The 15,362-nt window shown below is 35.8% G+C and overlaps 1 protein-coding gene across 2 annotated transcripts in view; it reads left to right on the forward strand.

Annotated features, from left to right (window-relative positions):
* TMEFF2 (transmembrane protein with EGF like and two follistatin like domains 2) overlaps positions 1 to 15,362 on the forward strand; it is a 911,723-nt gene that overhangs the window by 181,970 nt on the left and 714,391 nt on the right. For both annotated transcript variants that reach the window (XM_053698579.1, XM_053698578.1), the window contains exon 4: positions 11,049 to 11,075. In XM_053698579.1, the coding sequence (XP_053554554.1) occupies positions 11,049 to 11,075 (27 nt within the window). The remainder of the gene's footprint in view (positions 1 to 11,048; positions 11,076 to 15,362) is intronic.

Raw genomic sequence — 15,362 nt, forward strand, 5'->3', positions numbered from 1 at the left:
TGATATAATACAGATCATACCATCCAGGATTCACCAACTACCAGATACACCCTCCAATGCGGCAAACTTACCTCATACGATTGGGGTAACTTTTGGTAAGGGTATCTAATACACTTCCACCACACTTGGATCTCACCACTCTGTTCTTCAATCAAAGACTATATATATACATATACATATCGCTTATCTTTACCCCTGAGACTCATTTATATACAATATTTAGGATTATCTATAAGCGCTGTTTACCCTTTGTATCTTATTTTCTTATATTTCATAGACTTTGTCTATTGCTAAATATTTGTACCAAATAGCTGTCTTATTAGATTTTCAGACCACTGACTAGCGCATTTATAGGAGTAACGCTTGTCTCCACTCATTTACACTGAGTGGGCACATTCTACTCATCCCTATATATATATATATATATATATATATATATATATATATATACAGCCACCAATCAGCAGCTAGAACCTAGGTTCTTTGCTGCTCCTGAGCTTACCTAGATAAACTTTTCAGCAAAGGATAATAAGAGAAGGAAGCAAATTAATAGAACTAAATTGGAAAGTTGTTTAAAATTGTATGCTCTGTCTAAATTATGAATGTCTAATTATGACTTTACTGCCCCTTTAAGTATTTTTAACACTCTGCTTTAAATTCACTGACTCACTATGGGCCCGATTCTATAAAGATCTCTGGTGTGGCGAGATTCTATAAGATACCTTGTTATTATGAGGCTTATAAAGGTTTGTTTTCATGGTAATTGTTACCTTCGGAACTGTGTTTCTCATTAAGGGGAATTCACTTATTTTCTTTATGTGAAAGAGAGATACTTAGTTTACAATACAATGGTAAATAAAATAAGATGACTTATTTCCATGCTGATGTGTTTTTGAGAATTAGGCCAATTAAAACCCACAGGCATGGAGAGAAATCAGGTAAAATCTTTGGGGGCTATTTTTGTGCATTATTTTCTAATATATGTGTCTTTCCTTCACATATAGAACTCTGCATTGCTAGATAAACAAATCTCAAGTTACATTTTGCCTTTCGAAAAATCTTTGGGAGACCTTGCAGTACTGAAGAGACTTAGATATATCAACAGGCCCTATGAATGAGTTTTAAAGTATTTTCTGATAATTGCTTCTCTTTTAAATTGACAGTACTCTGGACAGCAAAGTCTCACAGTTCCACAGCACATCTGAAGTGAATACTGATCAAAATAGTGAAAGAGTGTGAAATGTGAGAAAAGCTTCTGTCAAGCCCACTCAGTGACACCAAACAAGAAATACAAATCCTCCTCTTGTATATCAATGGGTTTTATCATGTAACAGTTATTTGTATTAACATGCAACAAACCAAATTTTGGAAGTATACCCCACTGCAAAATGTAAACAAAATTTATTAAGATAATCCAGCTGTCTTTAATACTGCTTCCCAATTTCCTTCATTAGCTCATTTGATTGTTTGCAAGTAATGACAATTGACAAAGTCTCAGCCATTCAGATGCTCCAGATGATTCAATGAATATCCAATTGTCACTGGAACAAAAGAAGCCAAATATTTAGCACAATTCAATTAGTTTAGCATAGTTAAATTGTCAGTATTTTTTCAAAAAAATTGGCTTTTAAACAATAAATTTGTGTTGTGTTGTGTTTGAGCACAAGTGTGTCATCTGATCTACCATTTTTCTTTGTGTATAATGAAGCTTAGGGTTTTATATGGAATGTTTGTAAAACCCTGATAAGGTTTGAAATGAAAAAAGGTTTTATTTTAAATTGGAGTTAGATAAAATATGCATTAAAAAGACAGTATAGCCAAAATGAAACTTTCATGATTCTTATAGAGCATGCAATTTTAAACAACTTTCCATTTTATTTCTTTTATCAAATTTGCTTTATTTTTTTAGTATTCATTGTTGAAGACTAGAACTTGGTTGGTTGATAGTAGGGATGGGCAAATGTGGTGAAAGTGTAGTTTGATTGGTAGAATGAATAGTCCTGTGGACATTTATTTTGGACAATCAAATGTTGATTGTAGAACGGAAATCCATTAAAATTTGGTAATCAAATGTTTTTTCCATTTTTCGAATATTACTTTTGTATTTAAATGTTCATAAATAGATCAAACATCCACATTTGAAATTTCAAATGTAACATTCGATTTAACAAATACTATTCAGAAGTTCAATAGTTAATGTGGTAGGGAATTCAGTAAAATGATACATAAAAGATTCAAATGTATAAATTTGAAAATGACATTTAAAGACAGCATCAGAAATACTATTACAAATATATTGATTATTTTTTTCATATTACATTTAAATATAGCATTATAAATACTATTACATTAAATTAATGTTAGAATGTTGTGCAAACATTTGAAATTTGAAACAAATGAACAAATGTGTTAAAATTCATAAAAAAAATTTAATTTTGAAAACATTTGCATATCCCTAGTAGTGATGTTGCGAACCTAAAATTTTCGGTTCGCGAACGGCGGTATTGTTCGGTATTGTTCGCGAACTATTGAATTCAATAGGCAGGCAAACTTTAAAACCTACAAGGACTCTTTCTGGCCACAATAGTGATGGAAAGGTTTTTTCAAGGGTACTAACACCTGGACTGTGGCATGCTGGAGGGGGATCCCAGGCAAAACTCCAATGGAAAATTACATAGTTTATGCAGAGTCTGCTTTTAACCCATAATGAGCCTAAATCAACTAACATTCCCAAATTGTTTGCAATAACGTGCTTTAAAACATCAGTTATGATGTATCTATCAGGTAGTGTAAGGGTTACGGCCGCATCACAGTGACAGAGCAAACTCCAAGTGTTAAGCACCGCAATCAACCGCAAACAGTCCACTTGCACAACCACGAGATAGATAGATAGATTTGATAGATAGATACATAGATAACATAGCTCAATCGATGCTATATACGTATGATCGATACACTGTACATAGTTCAATAGATGCAATATACATTCGATCGATACGAATTACATCGATCAATAGATGCAATATACATTTGATAGATACGAATGTTATCGAATCAAAGATGCAATATATATTTTATAGATACGAATGACATCAACCAAAATATGTAATATACATTTTATAGATACGAATTACATTGATCAATAGATGCAATCTACATTTAATCAATACGTTTGATAGTTCGATCGATTTGATATATAAATAAATGGATTTGAAATATATATAATTTCCCTGACAGAGTATAACAATAAGACATGTGGTCTGTGACCCGTGGTGTGTTAAGTAGTAATATTCTTAACATTTTACTACAACCTGTTACTCCCCCTATCAGATGAGGTCTATATGGCCTTCATTTGTGGAACCGGGAGATGGAAGAAGATGATTGTTCTGTCCTCCTACTTCAAATTTGTCAGAAACACAAGTGGCTGTCTCAAAACATTACGGACAGAAGATAGATTGATAGATAGGATAGATAGATATACATAGATTGATAGTTAGATAGAATCGATAGAAGAGAATATTTGCAGTCCAAAAAATTATGATTTTTATTTTTTTATATACTGTTACAAGAATTATGATTGGTGCCACTAATTGGCTAGTTGGGCCTGGCACACAGGCTGGCAGATATGAGTCGTGGATGGTAGGTAGGGCAGCAATTTAACACAGTATGCTGTGTAAGTGACAAAAACACAGGCCTGATAGAAAATTATGTTAGATTACACTAGCAAAATATTTTAAAATTTTAGATTTTAATATTAAAATTATGTTAAGAAGTGCAATGCACATATGAGTGGTCGCACTGGCTGGCTGCCACGTAGGGCAGCAATTAACAACAGTATGCTGTGCAAGTCAGATAGACAGTTAGACACAGGCCTTATAGAAAATAAAATTAGATTACACTAGCATAATGATTTAAAGACTTTTTTGGGGGGAATTTAAAGAAAAAGGTTAAGCACATGCATATGAGTCGTGGCTGATAGCCTTGGAAGGGCAGCTATTAAAAACAGTAGGCTCTGTAAGTCAGATACACACACGCCTGATAGAAAATACTATTAGATTACACTAGAAAAATGATTTAAATTATTTTTTTTGGGGGGGGATTAAAAAAAGGTTAAACACATATGAGTTGTGGCTCATAGACTAGGGAGGGCAGCAAGTAAACACAGTAGGCTCTGTATGTCAGCAAAACACACAGGCCTGATAGAAAATTATATTAGATTACACTATCAAACAAATTTAAACTTTTTTTTAATTTTTTTTTTTTTTATATATATTTAAATTAAGGTGAAGAAGATATGAGTGCTGGGTGGCTGCCTGGCACAGACCAATTAACCAAAAGACTGAAAAAAAAAATGAGGTATATTAATGCTGAGTGAGCCTGACAGACACAGGCCTGATAGAAAATGTAATTAGATTACACTAGCAAAATATTTTTTTTTTTTTTTTTTAATTTAAAATAATGTTATAAACGGATATTAACACTGGTGGCTGGCACAGAGCAATGAACCAGAGTATATGCTGTGTGACACAGGCCTGATAGAAAAGGAAAAAAAAATTACACTAGCAAAATAATTAAATTTTTTGGTTAGTTAAATTTAAACTAATGTTATTATGGAGATATCAGTGGTGGCAGTAATCACAGCATATGCTGTGAGCCTTAAACACACAGCCTGAAAGCCAGGCAAATGCTAATAAAAAAAACGAAAAAACAAAAACAAAAAACGGCACGAAATATAGCCCTAAAAAGGGCTTTTTGGGGTGCTGTGCTTGCAGCAGAGATGAGTGGAGTCCTCCTGGACTGTAGTGGACACTAAATACACTAGCCTAGCTATGTTTTTCCTATTAATGTCAGGAGCAAAAACACAACACGTCCTCTCATTAAGAAAGCAAGGTCGTTATGAGTCTAAAATGGCGGATTCAGAGTAGCTGGGAGGGTCTGTGAGGGAGTGTCTGATGTTGATTGGCTCTAATGTGTCAGACGGCTGTGACATAAAGGGTCAAAGTTTCCTCAATGATGACACATAGGGGCGAATCGAACATCGCCATGTGTTCGCCCACAAACGCGAACGCGAACAAGCTATGTTCGCTGTGAACCGTTCGCGGGCGAACAGTTCGGGACATCACTAATCCCTAGTTGATAGGAATTTAGGAGCAGGCATGTGTCTATAGCAGTGTAGTGTTTCTAACTATGCATTACATTGCTATATACAATTTTGCATACACTACTGCCAGATGGCTTTAAGTTTAATTTTTACTGTCCCTTTAGTACTTTGAAATGGTCACTGAAATAATGTTTATGTTTTATCTAAAATTGATCATTTAAAAATGTATCACAGTTTATTATTTGTAATTTAATAATTTGTTTATTATTTGTAAGATCCTATTCTGAATAAACCTTCATTATTCATACAAGGCTAGTGGAGGCTTGCTCCTGTAGGCAACATTAGGGACATTCTCATGAAAAAAAGTATATATACTAATTTGTTATTGTTTGTAATTTTTTAGTTACTGACCCAATATAACTATGTATTAACCCTACTATGGGCTAGAATATATATGGAGTGCAAATTAGTGCAAGATTACAGGTGGCAAGTAGGATTTTTATGATCTCACGACCGCAAATTAAGGCCCCTTAGGGAAATGTAATCGCATGATAGCATTTACCCATAGACATCAATGAAGCCTCGTTTTCATGCCGACTCTCTAATAGCCACAGCTCGCTCAACCCGGAAGGCACATACATATTAATATATATGAATATCTACACATATATTTATGTTTATATACTGTATGTATGAATATACATATATACACATATAAATATCTAAATATTTGTATGTATGAATATACATATAAAAAATAGCCAGAAATATAACTTTAACAAATGTATTTATATTGTTAATTGAACAGAGGTACTCTTGTAATATCATTTAAGGAGTTTCCTTATTTGAGCTCTTAACCAATTAGGGCTAACCACACCCTTTTTAAGTGAGTATGCATGTAACTTTTATACGGCAGTAGTGATTACGGCGTACATCCGAAACGCGTATACTGTGTTTTCCTGTTGTACCTCTGTCCCTCCATGGACTGTTTTACTTATTTGCATTAATAAATGCTAAGTTTTAATTTTACCACTACCGTTGCTGCTTATTCTTCATTATTTGGTTGGATGAATATACATATATACACATATAAATATCTAAATATTTATGTATATATTCATATAGATATATATTTGAAGAGATTTCTATGTTAATAAATGTATTACATAGGATCCATATTTAAAAGCACATTCAGCCCGGTTTTTTTGCACTTTCAGCCTTTTTTTTCTAGCACCTCACATCTCCTAACTTATTTGTGCAATATTTTTGTGAAACAATTTGTATCAGCCAGTGTTAATATGAGTGTTACTGTACATTATAATGTATTATTTTCACTTAACTAGAGGTCTGAGTTCCCTGTGTTTACCAATGTGCAAAACGTGATCACGACCTTGCGAGCGCATTTATTACCCACTTGTAATATGAGTAGTTTTTGGGTGTGCCCGAAAAAAGGGCATTTTGGTCCCAACGCAAGTGTAAAGGAAAGTGTTGCGCTCCAACTGTAATTTAACCCATAGGGGTTGGTCACATCTTACTGTCTGCACATAAGCCTTTTTTTATATCAAACTGATCACAATCAGATATTTTCATTGTTTATTGGAAGGACTTCTTAATTATCTGTTTTGTAAAAATTGCCCTTTGCTTAACCTGTGCCAATCCTGTTTTTTCTGACCATAATCAAAATACTCAGTAATCACTGACACATTTATAAGGCCATTTTCATTCATTACATTCAACAGCTAGCTAAAAAGACTTTTCACAAACCCCCAGACATTTTTTTTTACTTATTGCTGGGTACCGAAAAAAGTTTGGGATTTAACATTGGTTTTGTGGATGCACAAAACACACTGATATTACATCACACTATATTTTATGACATTAGGAAGCAACATCACTAAATAAATGCAAAAGCTAGCTGCTAAATCAAGTAAAGTTAAAAAAACATACTTAATTATAAGCACTTTTACACTAATAAAAAACTGGCAAAGCCAATAACCCAACAAGCACATATGCCCACTATTCCCATAAGGCCCCTGTTCAAATCCCTCAGAGAGACATATTATTATTATTATTATTATTTGGTATTTGTAGAGCGCCAACAGATTCTGCAGCACTATAAACATAGGCATTATACAAGGTAACATTTATAGGGGGTCAAATGTGTAGAGGTCCCTGCCGAGAGTTGCACTGTTGTAATCGGCTCTTATGTGGGTGATCTACAAACAGCAGGGCTCATAGGCGTACATACTAAGGGGTTCAAGGGGAAAGCAGCAGAGTTAGGAAAGGTTAGTGTAGGTTGTATGCATCCCTGAATAGTACAGTCTTTAGGGAGCACTTGAAGCTTTCAAAACTAGGGGAGAGTCTTGTGGAGCGAGGCAGAGAGTTCCACAAGACGGGAACAAGTCTGGAGAAGTCTTGTAAATGGTAATGTGAGGAAGTAATAAGAGAGGAGGAGAGTAGGAGATCGTGAAGAGTGAAGGGGTCGGGAGGGAGAGTATCTGGAGACAAGGTCTGAGATGTAGGGGGAGCAGTGCAGTTGAGGGCTTTGTATGTCAGAGTGAGAATTTTGTGTTTAAGCCTGGAGGCAAGAGGAAGCCAGTGAAGGGATTGGCAGAGAGGTGTAGCAGATGAAGAGCGAAGTGTAAGGAAGATGAGCCTGGCAGAGGCATTCATTATGGATTGTAGAGGCACTATGCATAAGCTAGGGAGACCAGGCAGGATGAATTTGCAGTAATCAAGGCGGGAAATGATGAGCAAGTGGATTAGAATCTTAGTTGTGCCTTGTGAAAGGAAATGTCTAATTTTAGGGATGTTTTTAAGGTGGAAGTGGCAGGCTTTAGCCAAGGACTGAATGTGAGGAGTAATAGAAAGATCTGAGTCAAGTGTAACCCCCAAGACATCAAGCATGTGGTGTAGGGGTAACTATGGAGTTATCAACAGTTATAGAGAAGTTGGGGGTTGAGATTTCTGAAGAAGGGGGAAAATAAGGAGCTCAGTTTTGGAGAGATTTAGCTTAAGGTTAGCTTAAGGTAGTGAGAGGACATCCAAGATGAGATCTTAGAAAGACAGTTAGTGACACGGGTTTGCAAGGAAGAAGATAGGTCTGGTGCAGAGAGGTAGATTTGGGTGTCATCGGCATACAAATGATATTGAAAACCATACGACTTTATTAAGAAACCTAAAGAGGGACCAAGGACAGAGCCTTGTGGTACCCCAACAGAAAGTGGTAATGGGGCAGAGAATGCCCCAGAGAAGGCAACACTAAAGGTACGGTTAGACAGATAGGACAAGAACCATGAGAGAGCTGTGTCGCAAATGCCAAAGGATTGGAGGGTTTGGAGCAAAAGAGGGTGGTCAACAGTATCAAAGGCTGCAGACAGATCAAGGAGGATAAGCAGAGAAAAGTGGCCTTTGGATTTTTCTGTAAGTAGGTCGTTGGTAACCTTAACAATTGCTGTCTCAGTGGAGTGGTGGGGGCGGAATCCATATTGCAGTGAGTCAAGGAGGGAGTTTAGTGTAAGGAAATGGAATAAACGTACATATAGTTACTAGCTTTTTGAGAAGCGGTGAGGCAAGAGGGCGTATGGGAATAGGGCGGTAGCTGGTTGGGGAGGTTGGGTCGAGAGAAGGTTTTTTGAGGATAGGTGTGACCAGTGCGTGTTTAAGAGATGAGGGAAATATACCAGTGCTGAGAGAGAGGTTGAAGATGTGTGTGAGAATAGGGGTTAGGGTAGAAGAGAGGGGAGGGAGTAGCTGTGAGGGGATGGGATTGAGGGGACAGGTAGTGAGGTAAGAGGATAGTAAAAGGGCAGAAACTTAATCCTCTGTAACAGGGACAAAATAGATAGCCTAGGCAGCAAAGTGATCTAGATATAAAGTTGATGAGCCAGGGGGGTGGTATATGACTGCAATATGTATAGAGAGGGGAGAGAATAAGTGAATTGTGTGTGTTTTCAATGAAGAAAATGTGAAGGAAGAGAAGGGTTGTATTTGTTGAAAGGTGCAACAAGAGGAAAGTAAAATACCAACACCACCTCCTTGTCTATTATCAGACCTAGGAGTGTGGCTGAAGTGAAGACCCCCATGTGACTGCAGCGGTGGAAGCTGTGTCTGAAGGATAGAGCCAGGTTTCTGTGAGAGACAGAAGATTGAGAGAGTGGGAGATAAAGAGGTCATGAATAGAAGTGAGCTTGTTGCAAACAGAGTGAGAGTTCCAGAGTGCAAAAGTGAAGAGGGTGGAGGCTTTAGATGCAAAAGGAATGAGATTAAGGTTTCTAGAATTTTGTTTTGAAATCTATTGAAAAGCACACATGGGTGTGCAAGGCTAGAAAGTTGTGGGGTCCAGGATTAGGAGAGATGTCACCAGCAGCAAGTATGTGTAAGAGGGAGAGTGATATGAGATGAGATACAGATTTGCAGTAATAAGACTGTTTTTGGGATGAGGTGCGAGGGGGAGAGAGAGTCTTTAGGAATGTGTGAAGTTCATGAATACAAAAGAAAGGGGAGGTTAAGAGAGATGGGCTAATGACATATACACATACCTCTATAGTTTTGGAGCTCATCAGGTTTGGACGTCACCTATTAGCACCAATACATACCATTAAAAGAGATGAGTTAACATTTAAGTCCAACGATGAAAAAAAAAACATTTTGTTCATCTTTAATTGTGTCCATTTTTATTTTGTAATTAAATGGACAGTAAAGTCAAAATTGAAATGTTATTATTCCGATACAGCATGAAATTGTTATGCAACTTTAAGCTCAGGAACAGGAGTGTACTACTGGTCATTAGCTGCTGGTGACTGCACATATATGCCTCTTGCCATTGGCTCACCTGGTGTATTCAGCTAGCAGTTGGTAGTTCACTGTTGCACCTTCAACAAATTACTCCAACAGAATAAAGTAAATATAATTACAGAAGTCGATTGGAGAGTTGTTTAAAATCATATACTCTTTCTGAATCATAAAAGAAAAATGTTGGGTTTCACGTCTCTTTAAGATATTGCAAGATTAACAAGGCAAATAACATTATAATTGCTGAGACAACGCACTGACGAGACCAGCTGATGTACAGAAATTGTTATCTGCCAGAAACAAGCATAAGATTGTAAGATAGTATTAAAGAACCTGTAAGGCAAAAAGATATGTTCTTATGATTTAAAATATGTCATTTCTGCATTGTTATGTCCCTTTAATTTCCTTCAATGTTAATTGAAACAGTTGTTACTTAAAATATGTTTGAATAAAAATGTATATGCCTGGTACTCATTCATATCTACAATACCACTGAATTATATCCAAGAAATCCTTGTGTAATAAATAATGCATCCAGTATGTTATGGTTGCAGCATTTTGCCTAATTTCAATAAAGGTAACTTAAATTCTAAAATCCATTAAAATAAATATTAGGTTCACCTCATAGTATAGTGAGGTGTTTGTTTTTTTAATAAGAGGCTTTTTCTATTAAGTACTTAAAGGGACATTCCGTTGAAAATTAAAATGCACATAGATGTATTACATCTTTGAATATAAATATATTTGCAATATACTGTACATGTATTGGCAAAAATGCTAAACGTTATTACTGTTTTATTGTTAACATTTGTCTCTGCACATGGACGTGATGTATACATAGATATTCTCAGTGCATCAGCATTTTAAATACTGCAGCTGCTCAGACCGCCAACAAGACTTGTATAATGTCAGCAATTAACAAATTGAGTCATTATCAGATGACCTTAGGTTCTCTGAGCAAGTGCTGTGTATAAAATGTGGTTGCACAGTGCTAATACACTTTTGAAACAGCTATAACTTTTATTAGAAGCGTTTTTGCTAATAGATGTATAATACAAAAATGCCTCTAGTCACAACTGAAATGCATCCATGTGGACTTTAAATGTAGTTTATCAATTTGTTTTCTAAACAACTTGTGTTATTTATGTTTCAGATGGAGGATCTGGGTCTGGAGATGGAGGTAAGAAATTATCAACATATATATATATATAGATGCATTTCTTACTATTAGCACCAAAAGGCAGGTGTGACACTGCCTAGTTCGGTTATTATTGTGTATGTGCACTGTCATTTCTTTTTCATTGGGCTCAACTTTGATATGCATATTTGCAAAAAGAGGAACATTTAATAAGGCAGTTAATTCAAATAGTTAGAAGAAATAAGATAGCAAAGAAGAATAAATAAGTACAATGAATTATGAAAAAATATTTCTCTATGGTATTAACAACAATGCGGAAAAAATTGTAGCACTAAAGGATACTGGTAAAAATGGGGTAAATCATTGTTTGTATTGCTGAGAAAAAAGAGCTAAGAATGCGATTTTCTATGTGTAACTGACACACTGAGGTTAAATCATTGGTTTGTGTGTTACTGACACAAAGGGAGCTAAATCACTGTGCTATGCAGTACAGTACTGGAACAAAGTGGATTAAAAGGGACATTAAACTGCTGGGTACAACTACATGGTTACTAGTCACCATTCTGTTGCATTTCCTCCTGTATCTGCAGCTCTGTTATTTTGGCCGATTACAGAAACCTGTTGGTAAAGCTCTGCATTTGATACTGGGTGCCGCCATCTTGGCACTTATTGTTGCATCCTGTGATAGAAGCAGTGCACTTTTACTCATTAGTCATGTTACTGGCTTTTTGACAGCTGTACCTTACACTTTGGATCACCTTGCACTTTAGAACGCAGAAGCTTCATATGTTTGCAGTTTCTTACACATTTTAAAAGTTATATAACAAATGTAAAAAGTCCCTTAGGAATATTATAGAGCAATTCAGCCACCACAACTACCAACAGCTCCCACTCTCTATTGTGCATGCTAAACTGAAGTGTACAATATGGCTTGTCAAGTAGACAACAAAGTCAGTGATCGGTAAAAGTGCACTGCTTCGGTCGCTGTATGCAAGAATACTTTAGCACCAAGATGGTGGCTCCAAGTGTGAAGATACAGCACTTCATTAATCCAGCATTTTAATGTCTCTTTAAGTTACTTCTCTTTTTTGTTACTAATAGTCAAGGGGGATAAAATAACTGATATATGTATGTTACTGGCAGTAACATGGGTAAATCACTTCTTAATGTATGTATATAGCACTTAAGGGTTTAAAATTCATTGCTGCTTATATATCGCTGCTGGACACAGGGGGTAAAACACTGCCCTGTGTGTGTTACTGGTTCAAATTGAAGTCAAGTAACTGCTCAGTTGTAAGAAATATGCATATGGTGATTTTTAAGTGGTGTTTTGGGAAGCACCAATTGGATTAAGCCATGTAGCCCTTGTTGGTATTGTGGTAACATAGCACCTGAAACAACAGTGATCTTTATTGAAGAGTGGAAAAGAAGGGACATTATTTGGATGCAAATTAACATTTCTGTGCAACCGGATGACATGTAATATTAGTATAATCTTTTGAATATTCATTCTATACTATTTTTATTGCAGTCTTCTTTAAGGAAAAATGTCTGTAATTAACTAACACTTAGATTACGAGTTTTGCACTAAACAGGGTGTGAAACTAACGCCAAAAAAGTTGCGTTATTTCACCCTCCCTAGTGCTGCCATTACGAGTTACTGAAAAGCGTCCTTGTGCGTGTGATATGGTGGCGTTAAGCTCCATACCGCACAAAATCCAAGAGCTGCTTTGACGTGCTCGTGCACTCTTTCCCCCATAGACATCAATGGGGAGAGAGTGTTAGACAAAAACCTAACACCTGAAGTGCGGAATGAAAATTCTCCGTAGCGCAACCCCATTTATGTCTATGGGGAAAAAAAATTTACGTTCAAATCTAACACAAACCCCAAGTCTAAACACCCCTAATCTGCTGCACCTGAGATCGCCGACACCTAAATAAAGTTTTCAACCCCTAATCTGCTGCTCCCGGTATCGCCGCCACTAATAAAAGTTATTAACCCCTATTCTGCCGCTTCCCCGACATCACCGCCGCTATAATAAAGTTATTAACCCCTATTCCGCCGCTCCCCGACATCGCCAATACTATAATAAAGTTATTAACCCCTAAACCTCCGGCCTCCCACATCTCTGCAACTAAATAAACCTACTAACCCCTAAACCCCCGGCCTCCCACATCTCCACAACTAAATAAACCTATTACCCCTAAATTTCCGGCCTCCCACATGTCTGCCACTAAATAAACATATTAACCCCTAAACTACCAGCCCCCCACAATGCAAACCACTAAATTAAACTATTAACCCCTAAACATAACACCCCTCTAACTTTAAATTAAAATTACAATATAAATATATTTAAATAAATAAAAACTTACCTGTGAAATAGAAATAACCCTAACATTAAACTACAAATTAACCTAACCTTACTATTCTAATAAAATAAAAAATACTACAAATTAGAAAAACCTAACACTACGAGAAAAATTAAAAAATCTAAAGTTACAAAAAATAATAAACACTAAATTATGAAAAATAAAAAACACTAGCTTACAAAAAATAAATAAATAGCCCTATAAAAATAAAAAGCCCCCCCAAATAAAAACACCCCCTAGCCTACAATAAACTACCAAGGGCATTCAGCTCTTTTTCATTGCCCTTAAAAGGGCATTTAGCTCTTTTTCAAAAGCCCAAACCCCAATTGGTAGTTTATTGTAGGCTAGGGGAGTGTTTTTATTTTTATAGGGCTATTAGATTATGTGTAATTGTTTTTATTTCTGATCATTTTGTTTATTTTTTTGTAAGCTTAATGTTTTTTATTTTTCGTAATTTAGTGTTTATTATTTTTTGTAATTTAGATTTTTTAATTGGTCGTTTTTTATTTTATTAGAATAGTAAGGTTAGGTAAATTTATAGTTTAATGTTAGGTTTATTTTTATTTCACAGGTAAGTTTTTATTTATTTAAATATAGTTATATTGTAATTTTAATTTAAAGTTAGGGGAGTTTTAGGTTTAGGGGATAATAGTTTAATTTAGTGTTTTGCGATGTGGGGTGCCAGCAGTTTAGGGGTTAATAGGTTTATTTAGTGGCAGAGATGTGGGAAGCCAGAGGTTTAGGGGTTAATAGGTTTATTTAGTTGCTGAGATGTGGGAGGCCGGAGGCTTAGGGGTTAATAACTTTATTATAGTGTCAGTGATGTAGTGGAGCGGCAGGATAGGGGTTAATAGTTTTATTATAATGGCGTTGATGTTGGGGAGTGGCAGAATAGGGGTTAATCATTTTTATTAGTTTCGACAATGCCTGGAGAAGCAGATTAGGGGTTAATAAATGTATTTAATAGTCGCGATGTGGGTGGGCAGCAGATTAGGGGTTAATAGGTTTATTATAGTGTTTGCGATGTGGGAGGGTGGCAGTTTAGAGGTTAATAGGTAGTCTATGGGTGTTAGTGTACTTTGTAACACTTTAGTTATGAGTTTTGTGAAATATTTTTGTGGCGCAAAACTCATAACTACTGCTTTCAGATAGCGGTATGGATTGTGTCAGTATAGGCTGTAACACAAGCTTTTTAGCCTCACCACACAACCTGTAATACTGGCGCTATGAAAATTCCATGCATTTTTTTGAGTGCAGAATGAATGTTGTGTTAAGGCTAAAATGCTTGCGCTACAGCGATACTGACACGACTCGCAATAGCTGCGTTACTGCCATTACGCTGAAATTGAGAATGCAATTAGTGCTAACATACTTGACATAATCCACTCATGTCTTTTTAATGCAAATAATTAAAGGGACATGAAAGACCTTTAAATTACAAGACTTTTTTGTGATCTTACAATAAATTACCATAACAGCAAACTGTGATGATTTTCTGAATACATTAACACTATTTTTTATAAATTGTTTTTGAATGACCTAATTCCCCACCCCCACAATCTTCTTTGACAGAACCAATCCGGACTTGTTACTGGAGCCTATTTACTGTTATTTTGTTAACAGAACATGCATTGCTTTGCAGTACCCTTTTAAAATATATTTATTGCCTCCACTGAGGCAACATTGTGCCGTATGTAAATGAGCTTTTAGAAATATCAAACTTGTTTATAATTTACCAGGGTAAGACTTATGAAGTCTGTAGCATGCATCTCTAATTCTTACAGGAATAATAAACTAAACTGGAAAGTGTCTTTACTATACATAATTAAAACATTTTCGGCTAGATTACAAGTGGAGTACTAAATTATGCCCGCAAAGAGACAGATTTGACCATTTGCGGGTGTGTGATAAATAACCATCCATCAAAAGAGAGGGCATTATAGTTTTTTTATTAAA

Source organism: Bombina bombina, chromosome 1 (assembly GCF_027579735.1).
Source record: "Bombina bombina isolate aBomBom1 chromosome 1, aBomBom1.pri, whole genome shotgun sequence".
Classification (NCBI taxonomy): domain Eukaryota; kingdom Metazoa; phylum Chordata; class Amphibia; order Anura; family Bombinatoridae; genus Bombina; species Bombina bombina.